We start from the raw sequence: 15232 nt of genomic DNA, 5'->3' as shown, positions 1-15232 counted from the left end.
ACAATATACATTTTGTGGCACTAACTAATCAATTCACTTATATTTAAACTAACTATCACTTTATTATGGAAAAAGGTATCTATGCAATAATAAAAGCTTTGGATTTTTTTTAAATAACAGCTTTAAGATTCATTAGACTTACTCAAGTCACTGTAATATAATTTCTTGTCAATCTATAATTTTACATGAATTTACATGCACAGAAAACTATGGACTCAATTACAATACAATGAACTCTAACATAACAACATTTTATTACCCAATATACTAATTTGTAACAATTATAATATTTTGCGTTAATAGTTAAACATAGAACATAGCAAATGTGAATAAATGGTGTCTTAATCTATCAAATACTATAAAAATATACTTATATACTACACTATAATACATTTCCCACATAAGTTGCTGCTTTAAAGACATTAAAACACCCAGTTAAGATTCAAAATGTGATGACTAATTCCTAAATCCATTTACCACACGATAGAAGGCTGATGGTAACTAAAGTTAAGTTTTTTGTTGGGTGGAAATTCAATACAAATATTGCTATGTCAATTTATGGCTTGAAGAAGACTATGATAACTAGTAATTGAATATACTATACATACCGCCTGAGTAAATTTCTAGATAATATTTTTAATCAAAATCCAGCAAGGCTTTTGTATTAAGCACTTTATAATCATAGGTTTATTTATAAGATAAGTTGATATTTTAACTATTACTCACAGTAACAACGTATGAAAATTCTATTGTTTCGATCTCAAGTGAAATGTTCTATTAACATTTTTCCTCCACCCAAAAGAAATTTTAACCACATTGCTATATATTTAATCTTCTAGTGTGACATTTTTGAATAGATATGACATAGATTCTTTGTTGTGAATGCGTCTTATTGCCTCACTAAGCAGAACAGATATGTCTATAGTTTTAATTTTCTTACATTGCATCTTCTGTAACTCATGTGGAACTGTATTGGTAACAACAACTTCATCTATGGGAGAATCTTCAATTAAGCGAGGTGCATCAGATGAAAGCAAGCCGTGGGTTGCCAAGACATATATTTTGTAAGCACCACATTCCTTCAATACCTCTGCAGCTGCGACAAATGATTGCACATCATCTATCATGTCATCCTGAAAGAAAATAGACTTCTAAAGTGTTACATTGAAAACATGTAATTATCCTGCAGATACTATGGTTCTGTAATATTGTTAAAAATTACATGAGTTTTTGTTCACTTAATGAAAGAAACAATTGAATTAAAAATGTAACAGCTGTATGCCGAGTTAACAAGTGTCTGAAATACTCACAACCATGATGGCAATCCTGCCACCGACATCCCCTACAACATTGATTGGTGGCTTCTCTTTAGCTGGGTGTACAGGTACTCCTACTGGCACATCCATTGTACGAGATCTGTTAACATTACATGTTCACATTTTATCCTCCAAAATATTGCAGGTATGACCTAGGAAATTACTTGTTCTATTTCACCTTGGTAAGCATGGTGGTGAATATCTTCCATCTACTTCATCACTGTCCGCTTCCTTCTGTTCTCCATGTATGACAGCAATGGCAAGTCGCAATCTTTCTGAATATGATGTTGCTTTCTTTGCCGAACCAGGGTTCCGTGCCACAATAACTGAGTTACGATAATCTGGAATCTATGTAGAACTTAAATTAGTAGATTTATTACTAGGTGCAGGCTACGTAACAATAAAGAACTATCACCAATGATAGAAGAAAATATTTTAATGGAACAATTAAAATGAGACCATTTTCAAGGATGTCATTAATAAAGATGTAAATTTTCTCAAAAAGCACACAAGCAAATTAAAAGTGTTATTCAGCAAGGTAGTATGTATACACACTCATTAGGAGGTAAGGTAGTATGTATATATACTCATAGGTATGGTTTTTATATACAGAGTATAAAGATTTTGTTAATTAATACATTTTATTTTTGTCATATTATGATTCATTTCTACAATATTGCATCAAGTTTAATAGAAGTTTTTAAACACTATTATATGAGTGAAATGAACCGTGACTTTAAAATACCAAATGAATTATGTTACCAGGGTTGTTGTATTAAATGATATTAGTTACATTTGTCAACTTACACTTTCCTGAATATACTGTAGCAAAAATGGTGATGCACGCAAATTGTCAACTGGGCAATCAAAGAAACCCTGAATTTCCTTTTGGTGTAAGTCCATAGTAATAATATGTGTCAGACCAGATTTACACATCATTTTAGCTAAAAGTTTTGTGACAATGCAACCACGTTTCCTCATTTTACATTGCTTGCTGTATGGAAGGTATGGGATGACCCCTACAATGGAACGAGCCGATGAAGTCTTACATGCGTAAGCCATTATCAATAGTTCCATAATGTTGTTATTCACATCCCTGAAAATGACATAAAGGTATCCCAATAATTCCATGCACTATATTTGGTGACTGAGTTGCAATAATTTATATTGTAATTATTTCAATTAGTAAGGAGCCATGATTTCATCTTCCTTCTAACTGTGCATTGTGCTTTCAGAAGATATACATATTAAAAATGAAACCAACAAGTTGTCAACTACAAAGAAACATTTTACTACATCATAACCTCCACATACTAATTACGCCATTTATAACATGCTTATAGGCAACTATGCAAAAAGTACATAAAATCCAACAGGAATACATGCATAACACTTCCAATACTCTATGAATATTTATGAAAATGTAAGGCTGAGTTTAACAACATATCTATATAACTTTTAAAAATTTTAATGTTATATTAATAATTGTATACAAATGAATGTAATTGACATCCCTTGACACTAGATGTTTGCATGATTGTGGGCTTTCCAATTTAATTAAAGTAAAGACATATGTGAATACGTACTTAGTACCAGTTTGAACTATATAAATATTTTTCCCACGAATAGAATCAGCAATTTCTACAATTGTTTCCCTGTTTGTCTTGTGGAAAACGGAGCAACCTCCCTTACGTACGCCGAGACGACTGTAAAGTTTGATGTTTGGTTAAAGTACAAATCAAGGACTATTTAATTATCAGTAACTACAATAATTTTACTTGGCAATTTGTTCAGCCAGTTCCGGGTGTGAATTCCCACTTAAAATAACGATGTCAGATGTTGAATGTGTCTCCATATTGCACGACTGAGGTCGATTCGTAAACCTGTAAGTTTAATTAGAGAGGACGTATGAACATAGTGATAAGGTTATGAGTTACGGTTTGCATTAGCTTTGAAAATATAAGACGAAACACTTAAGAAGAGCAAGAAAAACAATAAACCTGGTTTTGTTGAGTAACATAATAACCTGATGACGGTCCTTTGAAAATGAACAGCAAACCAATTAGAATTTCACGCAAGAATAAAGATTATTTGGTGCTTGTAGGTAATCTTATTGGATGATATAAACTCTGAAACTGAAAATACAAAAATACTCTTTATATTTTACAATCGTACAATCCTTACGGCAAATTTACTGTAAAACAATTGTCAGTTGCACATTCCGCAAAATAATTAATACAATTCTTTCATGAATTCTCAATTCTAAAATGTGTTGACAATTGATTCAACCATTTATCATAATATTAACTGACAACTGAGACATTGGCATTATTGAATTTGACACACGCGTTCTTGTCGTACTTTAAATTGTTGTGCTCTAAAGCACTTTATGTATTAGGGATGCACGTCTTTGGCGTCCCATATAGAACAAATTATTACTGCGCGCTTCAACGCGGAAGTACGAAAAATCAACATTGTGTTATGCCTAACTACTCTGGCAATGAAGAGGATACATACATACATAATAATACTGAATTTTACAGAGTTTTGCAACAAACACTAAGAAGTATCCTTACACGTGGTGTGAAAATTTAAATCTATCGCTCCAACTTGAGGAGTGATGTGGATGTGAAACGTGACTTTCCACGTTCCACAAAATCCACCACCTAAGTGAATCCAAGTCTGTTAACCGGTGGCTGAGACAGATCCTGGGAAATCTTGTAGCCACCAGATTTTTCATCGCAAGTTGAGATGGCTCAACCACATCCCGTAACAGACACTAAATTATCTCACAAGGGAAAGGAAACGTGGCCACCCTAAACAATCCTGGCAACGCTCAGATCTGATCGTTTGATACTCGATACGCATACGTACGTACGTATACGTACACATATCATACACTTATTCTCCCTAGTCTGTGCATACATCTACGTCCTGCATGTGTACATCTCTAAAAAAGTCTAATCATAAAAATATTTTGATTTCTGGTTTTACTTTTGCTATGTGTTGTCTTATGTGTTGGTTGCCCTAATTTTGTTTTAGATTTATTCTGTATGAATACAATATTGCTCAAATTTAGATCATCTACTTCCTAGCGATTGTCATCTAGTTACTTATCGCCTCAACTTCTACTTAAACGGAATATAAACTATCACAATTGAAGAACCGTTTAGAAAAAAATTGGTTTTATGAAAGCATTTCTTTTTTCTATGTAAAGTTTTAAATTGGATGTCGAATGTGTGATACATTACTTAAGAACAAGTGTCTTTAAGTGCTAACGTATGCCTTATTGAGATTTGTCACGATGTCTTCTTCGTTCACCGATTACTACGATGGTAGCAAAATATTCACTTTTTTCTCCAATAGGATTGGTCTTCCAATTGACCTAGTAAGTACCAGTTAATTCATATACAATAGTGAAATAAATTGAAGTCAAGAAATTGTAGTTCTTATTTTTATTACAAAGTTTAGTTATGTTTTTAATTATTAGTGAATTACATTTTTTATTACATAGATGCTTATATTATTGTATGAAATAGAAAGTAAAGCTCTTTTATATTTGGTAAAAGCATCAAAAGCACTATTCATTTAATTTTTTTTCATTAGGTTAATTTTTTGATCGCACAAATAGCTGCACTTTGCCTGGCCCGACTTTTTCGAAAACCATTAAGAGTTGCTTCTCCAGAATTTCGTCATGTGGTATGCCTTGTTATAGGTTTGCTTATGGGATATTTCTGCTTTGGAAAGTAAGTTTGCACAATACACAAATACTTTAATTTTGCTTTGAAAATGCATTAAAAGCTTGCTTACTCTATAGAAAATATAAATAAAATTTAGTGATTTTCTTTGTGTGTGACTGCTATTTTAAAAAAATGCTTTAAGAGCCATATGATAATACAAGTTTCTTTTGTAACATATGCATTACATGCTCAGTGTTTAAAGAATATATACATGTGTAACATATAATAAAAATCTAAAATTTATATAGTTAAGAAAAATATATATATAGTATATCTCAAGAATAAAAATCATTTTATCTGGTAAATTTTAATCAAAATTCAAAACCTTTGGATATGTTTGGTATATACAAAAACCTTCTAAAGGTTTCTAATAAACAGATAACTGGTAAAAATTAAATATTTATTAACTATTATATGAATATGAATTAAAGATTGTTTAATAGATAGCATAGTATGTATTATGTTTTGTATTTACATATCTCATTGTTTCAAGTGCTTTGCAATACTCAAGTTCAGTTAGATTTAGGTATATTATGTCGGTTATAGTTGTTTTATTCAAATGTGTAGTTTGGAATAACACAATGCTTGGTTGACCCTTTTAGTCAACCTTTCATTTATAGAAGAGTATGCGAATGGCAACATTATAATATAACATTACAATAGGTTATTTTCTGCCAATAAAAGTAATATATCCTGACACCAGTGAACTGGTTCATCCTAGAATTAATTGGGCTGAAATTGGTATTGGTTGGTAACATATATGTTTTATTACAGACAAGCAATTCACTTATCAGTGCTTCCAATGATAACATATGTTCTTCTGAAAATATTTCCACAACATATAATAGGAAAGTATGTATATTATTATTATTTCATATAAAAGTTCTCACTGGGAACCAAAGCACCAAAATATGTCAGGCAGGCATATTGTTTCATTGATAATTTTTAGGTTTCGTGGTTAGCAGCCTTTTGTGCAAAATAAGAAAGAATGCGATTGAATCTTTGTAGATAATATAGTACTAATCAAGCTAAAACTTATTACTTATGATCATGTTTCTGATGTAATATAGACTATATTGTATATATGTATCATTAATTCGAACAAGATGAAAACATATTCTATTTATAGAATTCCTGTTTGATTTATAATGTAATTTTTTTTCAGTATTGTTTTAGCTGTGTCTATGGTTTATCTTTCGTGCATACATTTACATCGGCAAATTTATCATACTGCGGATTACACTCTTGATATAACAGGTAAGTCTTGATTAATTTACTAAATGTTAACATTTGATTCGTTTAATAATAAAATCTATATTGGTCCTGTTACTCGTACCCGTTACCGCATTTTGATTGCATTATCAAAGACTCTTAGTCTTATCTTAATGAAGCATGAAATTATGTTTGTGCTTTTCGAATCGCAGATCAAAATACTACTATATAAGTGTAATTATCTATTTTCACATTATTAACCTAGGTTTCAATGTTAATAGCAATGAGCGAGCGACCAAACCTTGAGATCGTTTGCTCGAACCTCCTGTGTATTTTTTTACTGATGTATTTTTCTATTGGTTAAGGAAATCGACTGAGATGGGGATAAGGTTCAAAATCGAGACTTAATGTGAATTATGACTTCTATGTCAAAATCCAGCAGCTTTTTGACGTGCCGTAGTGATACTTTGGAACTTAACTTAAAACCCAGAAATCTATTTAAAAATGGATTTTCTTTCTATGTGCGCATTTAACATACGCTCGAAGGGTGAAGGAAAACATCGTGAGGAAACCGGCTTGCCTTAGACCCAAAAAGTCCACGGCGTGCGTCAGGCACAGAAGGCTGATCACCTACTTGCCTACCTAGTTTAAAATTATCATGAAACAGATACAGAAATCTGAGGCCAAGACCTAAAAAGGTTGTAGTGCCATTGATTTATTTTATTTTAATAAAAGTTGCACCCCTTTGTCTTTGATAATTACTATTCCATATTATTGTTTCTGAAAGAATATTTATAACTCATATAAATGACATACCTACTTCGTCGGCCCAAATCAAATCATCTATATGTAATGTTTCCTGTAGGACCCTTGATGGTAATAACTCAAAGGGTGACGTCACTGGCGTATTCACTGCAAGATAATTTAATAAGGAAAGAAATTAATGCGAACTCTACAGGAAATCTGAATGATAAGAATATAATTGACAAGGTACCGTCGCCGTTGGAATACTTTGCGTATACATTGGCGTTTCAGACACTTATGTGCGGACCTGTTGTGTTTTATCCCGATTATATCAGCTTTATTGAGTGTGTTCGAGATGATGCGGTAAGTTTTGTTGTTTTATTGCCTTTAATATATAGCATTTTTCAGTTTTGCTTCTTGGGTCCGATTTCTGTCGAAACAATAAGTTAATGGAGTAGAATTTTTTTTTCTCAATGTTTATTATTATTTAATAATAAAAATTGCGTCTGGTAGAATTAACGAATAGTGTTCAGAACCCGGCGTTATTATATGTTATATAGAATGTATACCAATTGCATTGTTGTTATTGCGTTATAATTAATGCAATATAAGTAACCATCGAGAAATTGTATGGTATGTTGACTAAAATATAAGGTTTTATATTACCTATAAAATTTATATTGTGTCACGTAGCGCTTGCGGCACGTGAGTAGCCCCGTGAGTTATAATGTTCAGCAAATACGGGGAATATAATTGTATACATACTTGCAGTGAAATGCATAATACATATTCGGTCAGAAATTGAATATTAATGCAATTTGCATAACGTCAAATGTATATTTAAATGTTTATGCAAATATAGTTAAGTATATAGTTGAAAATTTTCTTATTATAAAAAAATAATTGAAACAATTTACGTTAAAACTCTCGAGTCATTTAAGATATATTAGCCTAAACCCGTTTGAAGATCTATTTGTTAAATTTTGAAGATAAAGAAGATACATATTTGTATTTCAGAATACATTTTACTTACAGAAAGGTCATGAATGATGAATAATGATAACAAGAATCACATTTTTTTTAAGATGGCAAAGGATAAAGTGGGTGAGAGCGAGCCTTCGCCAAGACGCGCAGTGATATACAAAGTAGCTGGATCTGTGGCCGCTGCTCTGCTCTACTTGTCTCTGGCAAAGAAATACCCAATAAAAGCTTTAGAAGGTAAATTTGATTCATATATCACGACTCTTAATAGTTTGGTATCTCTATCTAAAGGTCTTTACAGTTGTCCAGTTCTAACACAGCGTAAACACAATTTATAAGAAAGAGACAGATGAATATTTTTCTTTAATAAGGTAAATGCTATATTGTTGTGTTTGACAGTTATTTAGACAGTTTCACACCATCCAAAATTAATAATAATTAATAAGTCTCGATAATTTAAATAAATATGTAATTTTAAATTCAAAAACACATTTTTTTTATTATTGCCTAAATAATTACGTAAGCTAATTTAACTATCAAAATTTAAGTTACATTGATTGTTTCATAATTTAAATATATTATGAGTTTCTGTTATGAAGCATGTAACTATTAACCCAGATTCGTAAGCGGTCTATTTATAAATACTATTTTGAATAATAACTAGTTCTACCAGTTTAAGACATTTGTAAACAATATCGAACGATATTTTAAATACGCATTAAGGAACTTTTGAATTTATTAAGGATTATATATATCTGTATTTTGGTTTATCTTCTTGCACTTTGTTTGGGCGTAACTGAGTGGGTGATAATGAAAGACGAAACATAGGAGATTTCCGTTTGATTGGGATTGGGCATGAACGTCTCTTGTCCAACATGCGACATAGTGCGTCATTCCTTTTGTACAATTAAAATCAAACGCAACGTTTCGTCTTTTGTTTTACCCGTCAGGGACATTTTTCATAACAATTATAGTATCCAGACTTTTTGTACGTTAGCCTCGAAATCAGTAGTACGGCTGCTCGCGCTTTTGTATGGAAATAGGTATTCATATAGTTCTAATGCTGACAGTAGAAAACAACTTTGTATTATATCTAAACCTTTCTCTTGAGTCTAAAGACGTCACCGTATGTACCGTTGCGTAGATAAAAGAATTAAGCGTGTATGGGAAGGGATTTTGTTTCTCAGGCAAAGTTCTTCCATTGCTTATTTAACAGGCCAGTGACCTTCGACAAAGGTGATCGTGGCAGGTAGCACTCGCGGTTAAAAATCACTAAAAATACTTAGAACAAACATTTAAACATTAACTAAAATACATCATTTTTGTTACCATATTTAAATCTTTATATTTTTATATACATCAGACTCAATATTAAATTTAAACCACTTTAACTTAAAGTAAAAATAGTTCCTCATTCAGTTTTTATACCAACGAACTTGAAAAAAATAGAATGTATTATTGTTATTCCTAGGATTGATGGTGTATATATATATATATATATGTGTAATCATCAATTCGATTGTCGACAAGGACTGGAAGCATGTTTTCAGTTTCTCCTACATTACCCTAAACATTCGTTATTTAATCAGTTACTATACGACTTTTCAACACTAGACATATACATAACCTCCCCGAAACTCTTTCTAAAAATGCTATCTTAGTACACTAATAATCTGGAGAGAGATATATTTTTGGATCAGTATAAAAGTAAATATCTTAACGTGTCCAGATTTGACTTGAAATTCTATTCCAGGTCTAGTAGACCCAACATCAGAAGTTTCCCGTTCTTGGTCAGCCGTTTACCTACTCTGGTATGCGTACCTATCAACATTAGTCGTAAGATGCAAGTATTACCACGCTTGGCTGCTTTCTGAAGCAATTTGTAATAACTCTGGCATGGGTTTCAACGGTTATGACAATGATGGTACGCCGAAATGGGATAAAATGTCTAATATTGACGTTTTTGGATTTGAGGTAAGTATTTTATATTGTTATTGTTGAAATATTTTTCGAAGAATCGGTTAAGACTATTGAATACACTAAATCGAAGTAGCAATTCTGAACCAATTCGACTTGGAGTCCTTAAAGAAAATAACGTACCAATTATTAAAAGGCTGGCAAGGCAATTGCGTTTTCTGGCAATGTAAGTGTCTATGGGCGGCGGTATCACTTAACATAAGGCGAGCCTCCTGCCCATTTGAACCCGTTATTTAAAAAAAAAACAGCAATGATTTATTGCACAATTTATATTGTTTTAATTTTTTATAGAGTATAACAGTTTTTCTGTGTTCGTGAATAGTAATGTTTATTAGTTTCGTCGACTCAGTGACTATAAGTATGACGTAAGGTTATAAGATATTTACTAAGTATGATTGTCATGTATGTCAAAAACGTACTGATTTATGGTATTTACAGCAACGGACGAATGTGATAGAGCACAACGAACTTCATAGGAGGCAAATACTGCCCTGTTAGGTATTTTCACTTTTTTGCATATTTGGTAGGATGGCAACACTCCCGTCGTCACTCGTCTACAAATCAACACAGAATTATCTTTGCATTTTCTTACTCAAAACACATGTTAAAGTTTGTCATATCTGCAATTATTATCTGCTAAGGTTAAGAGTCATAACAAAACGAGTACTAAGCCTTAAAGTCGTTTCTGTCTTACTTACTAAGCATAAAGGTATATGCAAAAAATGTGTAGATCAGACTTTCATCTTTAGTAGTTTGCGTATTTCGGAACGCACTTAGATCTTATGGCAACATTGATTTTCTTTCACATTTTTTGGCGGTTTGCATTTACGTTGCGTGCCTTTTAAACAAGCTTGCAGCGATTTTACCATAGATGATTTAGATTGATTTGTTGTATTGCCATAATTGTTGCTTTATTTATTTAATAAGTAAATAAATTTATTGCGCATCATTAACTCATAATACTGTTTTGTTAGCCGTTTAGGTAATGAAAATTTATCAGATCTGGGTTCTATTTGCTCTCACTACTATTTATGTAGTATGATGGAGGTTCTAAAAGCGCAAAATGTGTCCTAAAAACTAACTTTCGGGCATAAGAAATAAATTGTTGAATATGTTAATTGAATGATACAACAGGAAAAAGTCCGAACTACAGTTTTTATATACTTATTTTGATATAGCAAGGTGCAATACTAATAATGCGTAAGAATAGAACTCATTTTCAGTGACATAAGTTAAATCGCAATCGCACCTTAACCAAAGGTTGACATTCACCGAAACACGTTTTTAACTCTGATGTAAATTTAAAGTTAATGACGTAAAACAAAAATTTACTAACGAAGAAATGATAACAAATAGACAGTAATGTATAAAATATAGTTTCATTTATTGCTTGATAGAGCGTGACAGCCTACTTTTTTTACTAGTTCAATTACTCACTATATTGCATAACGTATCTGATAGGTATGCATTCGTTAGCGTGGAAAGTACTTACTTCCTTACCTAAGGCTACAATAAATTAAATATTCACAAAAACACTTGACCGTCTGCTTTCTTTCAGTTTGCCCAAAACATGCGTGTGGCAATAGCCAGTTGGAACAAAAATACGAACGCGTGGTTACGTACAGTCGCTTACGAAAGAGGTGGCGCCGCCTGGCGAACGGCTCGCGTATACTCGCTGTCCGCGGTATGGCACGGCTTCCATCCGGGTTATTATATGACATTTTTCGCAGGGGGACTCTTTACTGAAGCTGCTAAAAAGGTAATACACTGAAGTAGGTGTCTCATTATTGTAATTAAATAATTCAGCTTAACCGGTCATACAATCTTAACTATATAGGATTTTATTGGTGTGTATTATAGATTAAAAATACGTAAAATTACAGTAGTACCACGGACCGTGAGTCACGATCAAAATAAGGTAATAAAGTAATTTGATGTTGTTAGATTTAACAATAACATAACTTATTACTGGGCAGTAATCGCCACGCAATACTAAGCAACCGTGAGTAAGCAAAATGTACCCACTTGCCTCGTACAGATACCGGCAAACTTTTTACATTAAACAAGGGGGTAGGTGTCAAGTTTGCGCATCGTACATAGCGCGGGACGTCAACACATTTAGCAATCACGCGATCGACACATCACTCCCCCCCTCCCAGCGATGCCTAAACATCGCTTCTGCGCAAGCAAGGAAATTGGTTCAAGATGTTTGCCGGTATCTGTACTATCAGTAATAAGTTATGTTATTGTTAAATCTAACAACGTCAAATTCCTTATTTATATTATTTTGACAACTGAAAGAAGCTAAACAAGAATAACTAGATAAAGCGTTTAAAACTAGTGATCTAGAATGTAAGTTTTTGTTTCTAAATGTAGATATTGTAGCAATGTTTTATTTTATAGGTCCGAGCTTTTGCCAGACCGCTGTTCTTAAACAGCGCTATTAGCAAGTTATTCTATGACTCGCTGACGTTTCTCACGACACGTGTAGCGATGACATATGCCACTGTCCCTTTTGTACTGTTGCATCTGTCGCCGAGTCTCGCATTCTATGGGTAAAGTTTTGTAATATTATGAGTACATTTCTTTATGATCTGTAGACATAAGACAGATAAACGTTTTCAAATAAGCATTAACAAAAGAATGTATCTTTAGAAGTATTTTATAAACTTTACAACAGTTTATAAAAATTGGTTTTATAAAGACATTAATTAGTTATTAGACGTTAATTATTAAACAAATGGTGATCTTAAATTTTGATATTTTTCTATGCATTTGTTTATTGGACTTCGAACCTAGCTTCTTCGAGCTCAACGCTACCCTAAGTCATTTTCCTCGTTTTATATTCTTCTAGTATAGTACATTTTATAAAACCATTTATCTTGGTGTAAAATATTAGTTGAGATAGTATTATATACTTCAGATTTAAACAAATCAGTTTATTATTATGATTGTATTATCGAAATGTGCGCATATAATATTTGCTTGGAAAGGGTGAAGGAAAACATCGTCAGGAATACCTCAATATAGTCGATGTCGTTTGTCAGGCATTGGCATTGACAATAGATCATGAAACGGATACAGTGATCTGAGGCCCAACCTAAAACGGTAATAAGCGCCACTGGTTTTTTAAATGTTTTTATTATAGAGATGTGTTCGCCCATTACAACAGTTATTCTTTTTTCATAAGAGAAATATTGCTTGTTTGAATAATTTCCATATAATTAAGATTTTTTTGTTTTTAGGCGTCTATATTATTCGCTACACTTCTTAGCTCTGGGAGCTATGTTGTTGCCAAAATCGAGACATGCCATCGCTTCACAAACGGAAACGCGTAAGTCGAACAGTAAAAGTATCGAAACCAATGGTGAAGCTAACGGGAAATTAAAAATATCCTAAATACAAGATTTAAGTTTTAATAGGGTCACACGGATCTTGATCTTATTTCGTTACAAAAGAAATTTAATCTGATTACAATAACCGTTGAATTTTTTATACCTATGTATATGTTACAAAATCTTTACATATTATGTCAATAGTAATGTTGTCCAAATGTAAACCGTGACTTATGTTTGGGCAAAACATTTTTTGTATTTTTTAGCTTTTACAAAATGACATGAAAAGGACCAAAATTTGTCATTGTTTTAAGCAAGTTTATTTTTCAGTGCAGATTGCCATCGACCTCATATTTATAATAAGCTGAAAAGTTTGTTATTTTGGTTAATATAATTCCAGAAACTACTGGTAGTAATTTAAGTTTTTTTCTGATTTTCCTTTTAATAAAATTTTTGGTAAAAGGTGTTGACATAAAATTTGCCATAAAGATAAGTTTAAAAATAATATTTTTATCGGTTTTACCAATGGAATAACTACTTTTCTTTAATGATGTCGCATATACATTATATAACCTTATATTGCACAAAAATCTACCTCCAACCAATAGTATTGATATATATATATATATAACAAGATATTATTTTTATTCAGTGTTAAATGTTGTTAATTTAACGAATTGCGAAGGTCAGTTGGAAGATTACTGTTAATTATTACGGAGGTTATTCACGTTGGTAATAAAATATTGTTTTTGCTGGGTTAAATTATTTTTAATTTTTATTTACATATTTGCCGTATTTGTTATATTAAGTATTCATACTCACCAGAATTAAAAAATACTGTGGCAGGTACGATTTACATATAGTTATTGGTTACATTATTATAAAATTATTTTATGTGTATAAGTGTTTTTAAAATGCAACATATCAATATATTTTGACTGAGAAGACTAAATGACTTGTAAGCATTAAATAATGTGTTTAGTGTCAAATATGTATTTTAGAAATACCGACAACAGTCTATTAAGCATAGATTAGTGTTTCTACGCTCTGTATAAGATAAATATGAATGGATTATTTGACCAATATTTGAATTTATATTAAATAAGCTGTCGACTTAAAAATAACGTTTGTTGCCATAGTAGAAAAATTACATATATTATATGTCGCTACTTATTTAGTTCTTACAAAAACATGTTTATGTTTCAATACTGGTTGAAGTTGCAGTATGTATTTAATAGCATTATAATTTAAACACTAAGTTAGGAATGTAATTTTAATGAAAGTATTTACAAAGTCCATGAATTATACTTACTACAGTATTAGTTATTATGAATTAATACAATATATAAAAAAATATTATTAATATGTCTACAATAATGATAATTTTAATGTTTTTTGTCACCTATACATTGCTGGTATAACAGAATACTAATAATAATTATTCTCAATTTTTGTAATCCTGTACTGTGACAAAATAAAGGAATTACGTGTTACAATATGATGAAATAAATCCACAATTGCCAGTTATTGTAAACACAATATTTTAAAAATCACAAGAAGTTTAAATGATTGAATGCATTACATTTAGATAGAACAGTGAGTTTATGAATGGCACTTGAGTAAAACATTGCCATTTGCTAATTGTCTTATAATTTGTAAATAATCCCAACTAGTTTTATCTACTTGTATACATCAAAATTAGTTCCAATAACAGTTAACATACTAATTTGATTAACCAGCGTTAAAACCTATAAAATAAATAAAAAGTTTACGATTGAAAGCCAGTCATGTGCCAATTGTACCTATAATGTTTAGGACATCTCATAAACATCTATATAGATCACCATTAATTAAAAAAAGAAATAAGAGGAAGTATTTACTAATAGTTGTTACATTTATAAAGTTTCCAATAAATATTTATTTTATT

At 31.4% G+C, this 15232-nt stretch overlaps 2 protein-coding genes across 2 annotated transcripts; one reads left to right on the top strand and one right to left on the bottom strand.

The window, feature by feature from the left end:
• Positions 1-3620, bottom strand: LOC123715472 (phosphoribosyl pyrophosphate synthase-associated protein 2). The gene is made up of 7 exons (XM_045670487.1): positions 3317-3620; positions 3095-3199; positions 2903-3022; positions 2124-2412; positions 1495-1664; positions 1311-1416; positions 1-1133 (listed from the first exon to the last, which is right to left on the bottom strand). The coding sequence occupies exons 1-7, from the start codon at positions 3334-3336 to the stop codon at positions 828-830; spliced, it is 1116 nt and encodes a 371-aa protein (XP_045526443.1). The 5' UTR covers positions 3337-3620; the 3' UTR covers positions 1-827.
• A 663-nt stretch (positions 3621-4283) lies between these two features.
• Positions 4284-15232, top strand: LOC123715014 (lysophospholipid acyltransferase 6). Its single transcript, XM_045669784.1, has 10 exons — positions 4284-4704; positions 4923-5062; positions 5831-5908; positions 6222-6313; positions 7134-7375; positions 8098-8230; positions 9747-9967; positions 11529-11729; positions 12374-12525; positions 13216-15232. The coding sequence occupies exons 1-10, from the start codon at positions 4621-4623 to the stop codon at positions 13367-13369; spliced, it is 1497 nt and encodes a 498-aa protein (XP_045525740.1). The 5' UTR covers positions 4284-4620; the 3' UTR covers positions 13370-15232.

The sequence above is a fragment of the Pieris brassicae genome, chromosome 10, assembly GCF_905147105.1.
Source record: "Pieris brassicae chromosome 10, ilPieBrab1.1, whole genome shotgun sequence".
Classification (NCBI taxonomy): Eukaryota; Metazoa; Arthropoda; class Insecta; order Lepidoptera; family Pieridae; genus Pieris; species Pieris brassicae.
This window is presented reverse-complemented; position numbering and strand designations above follow the sequence as displayed.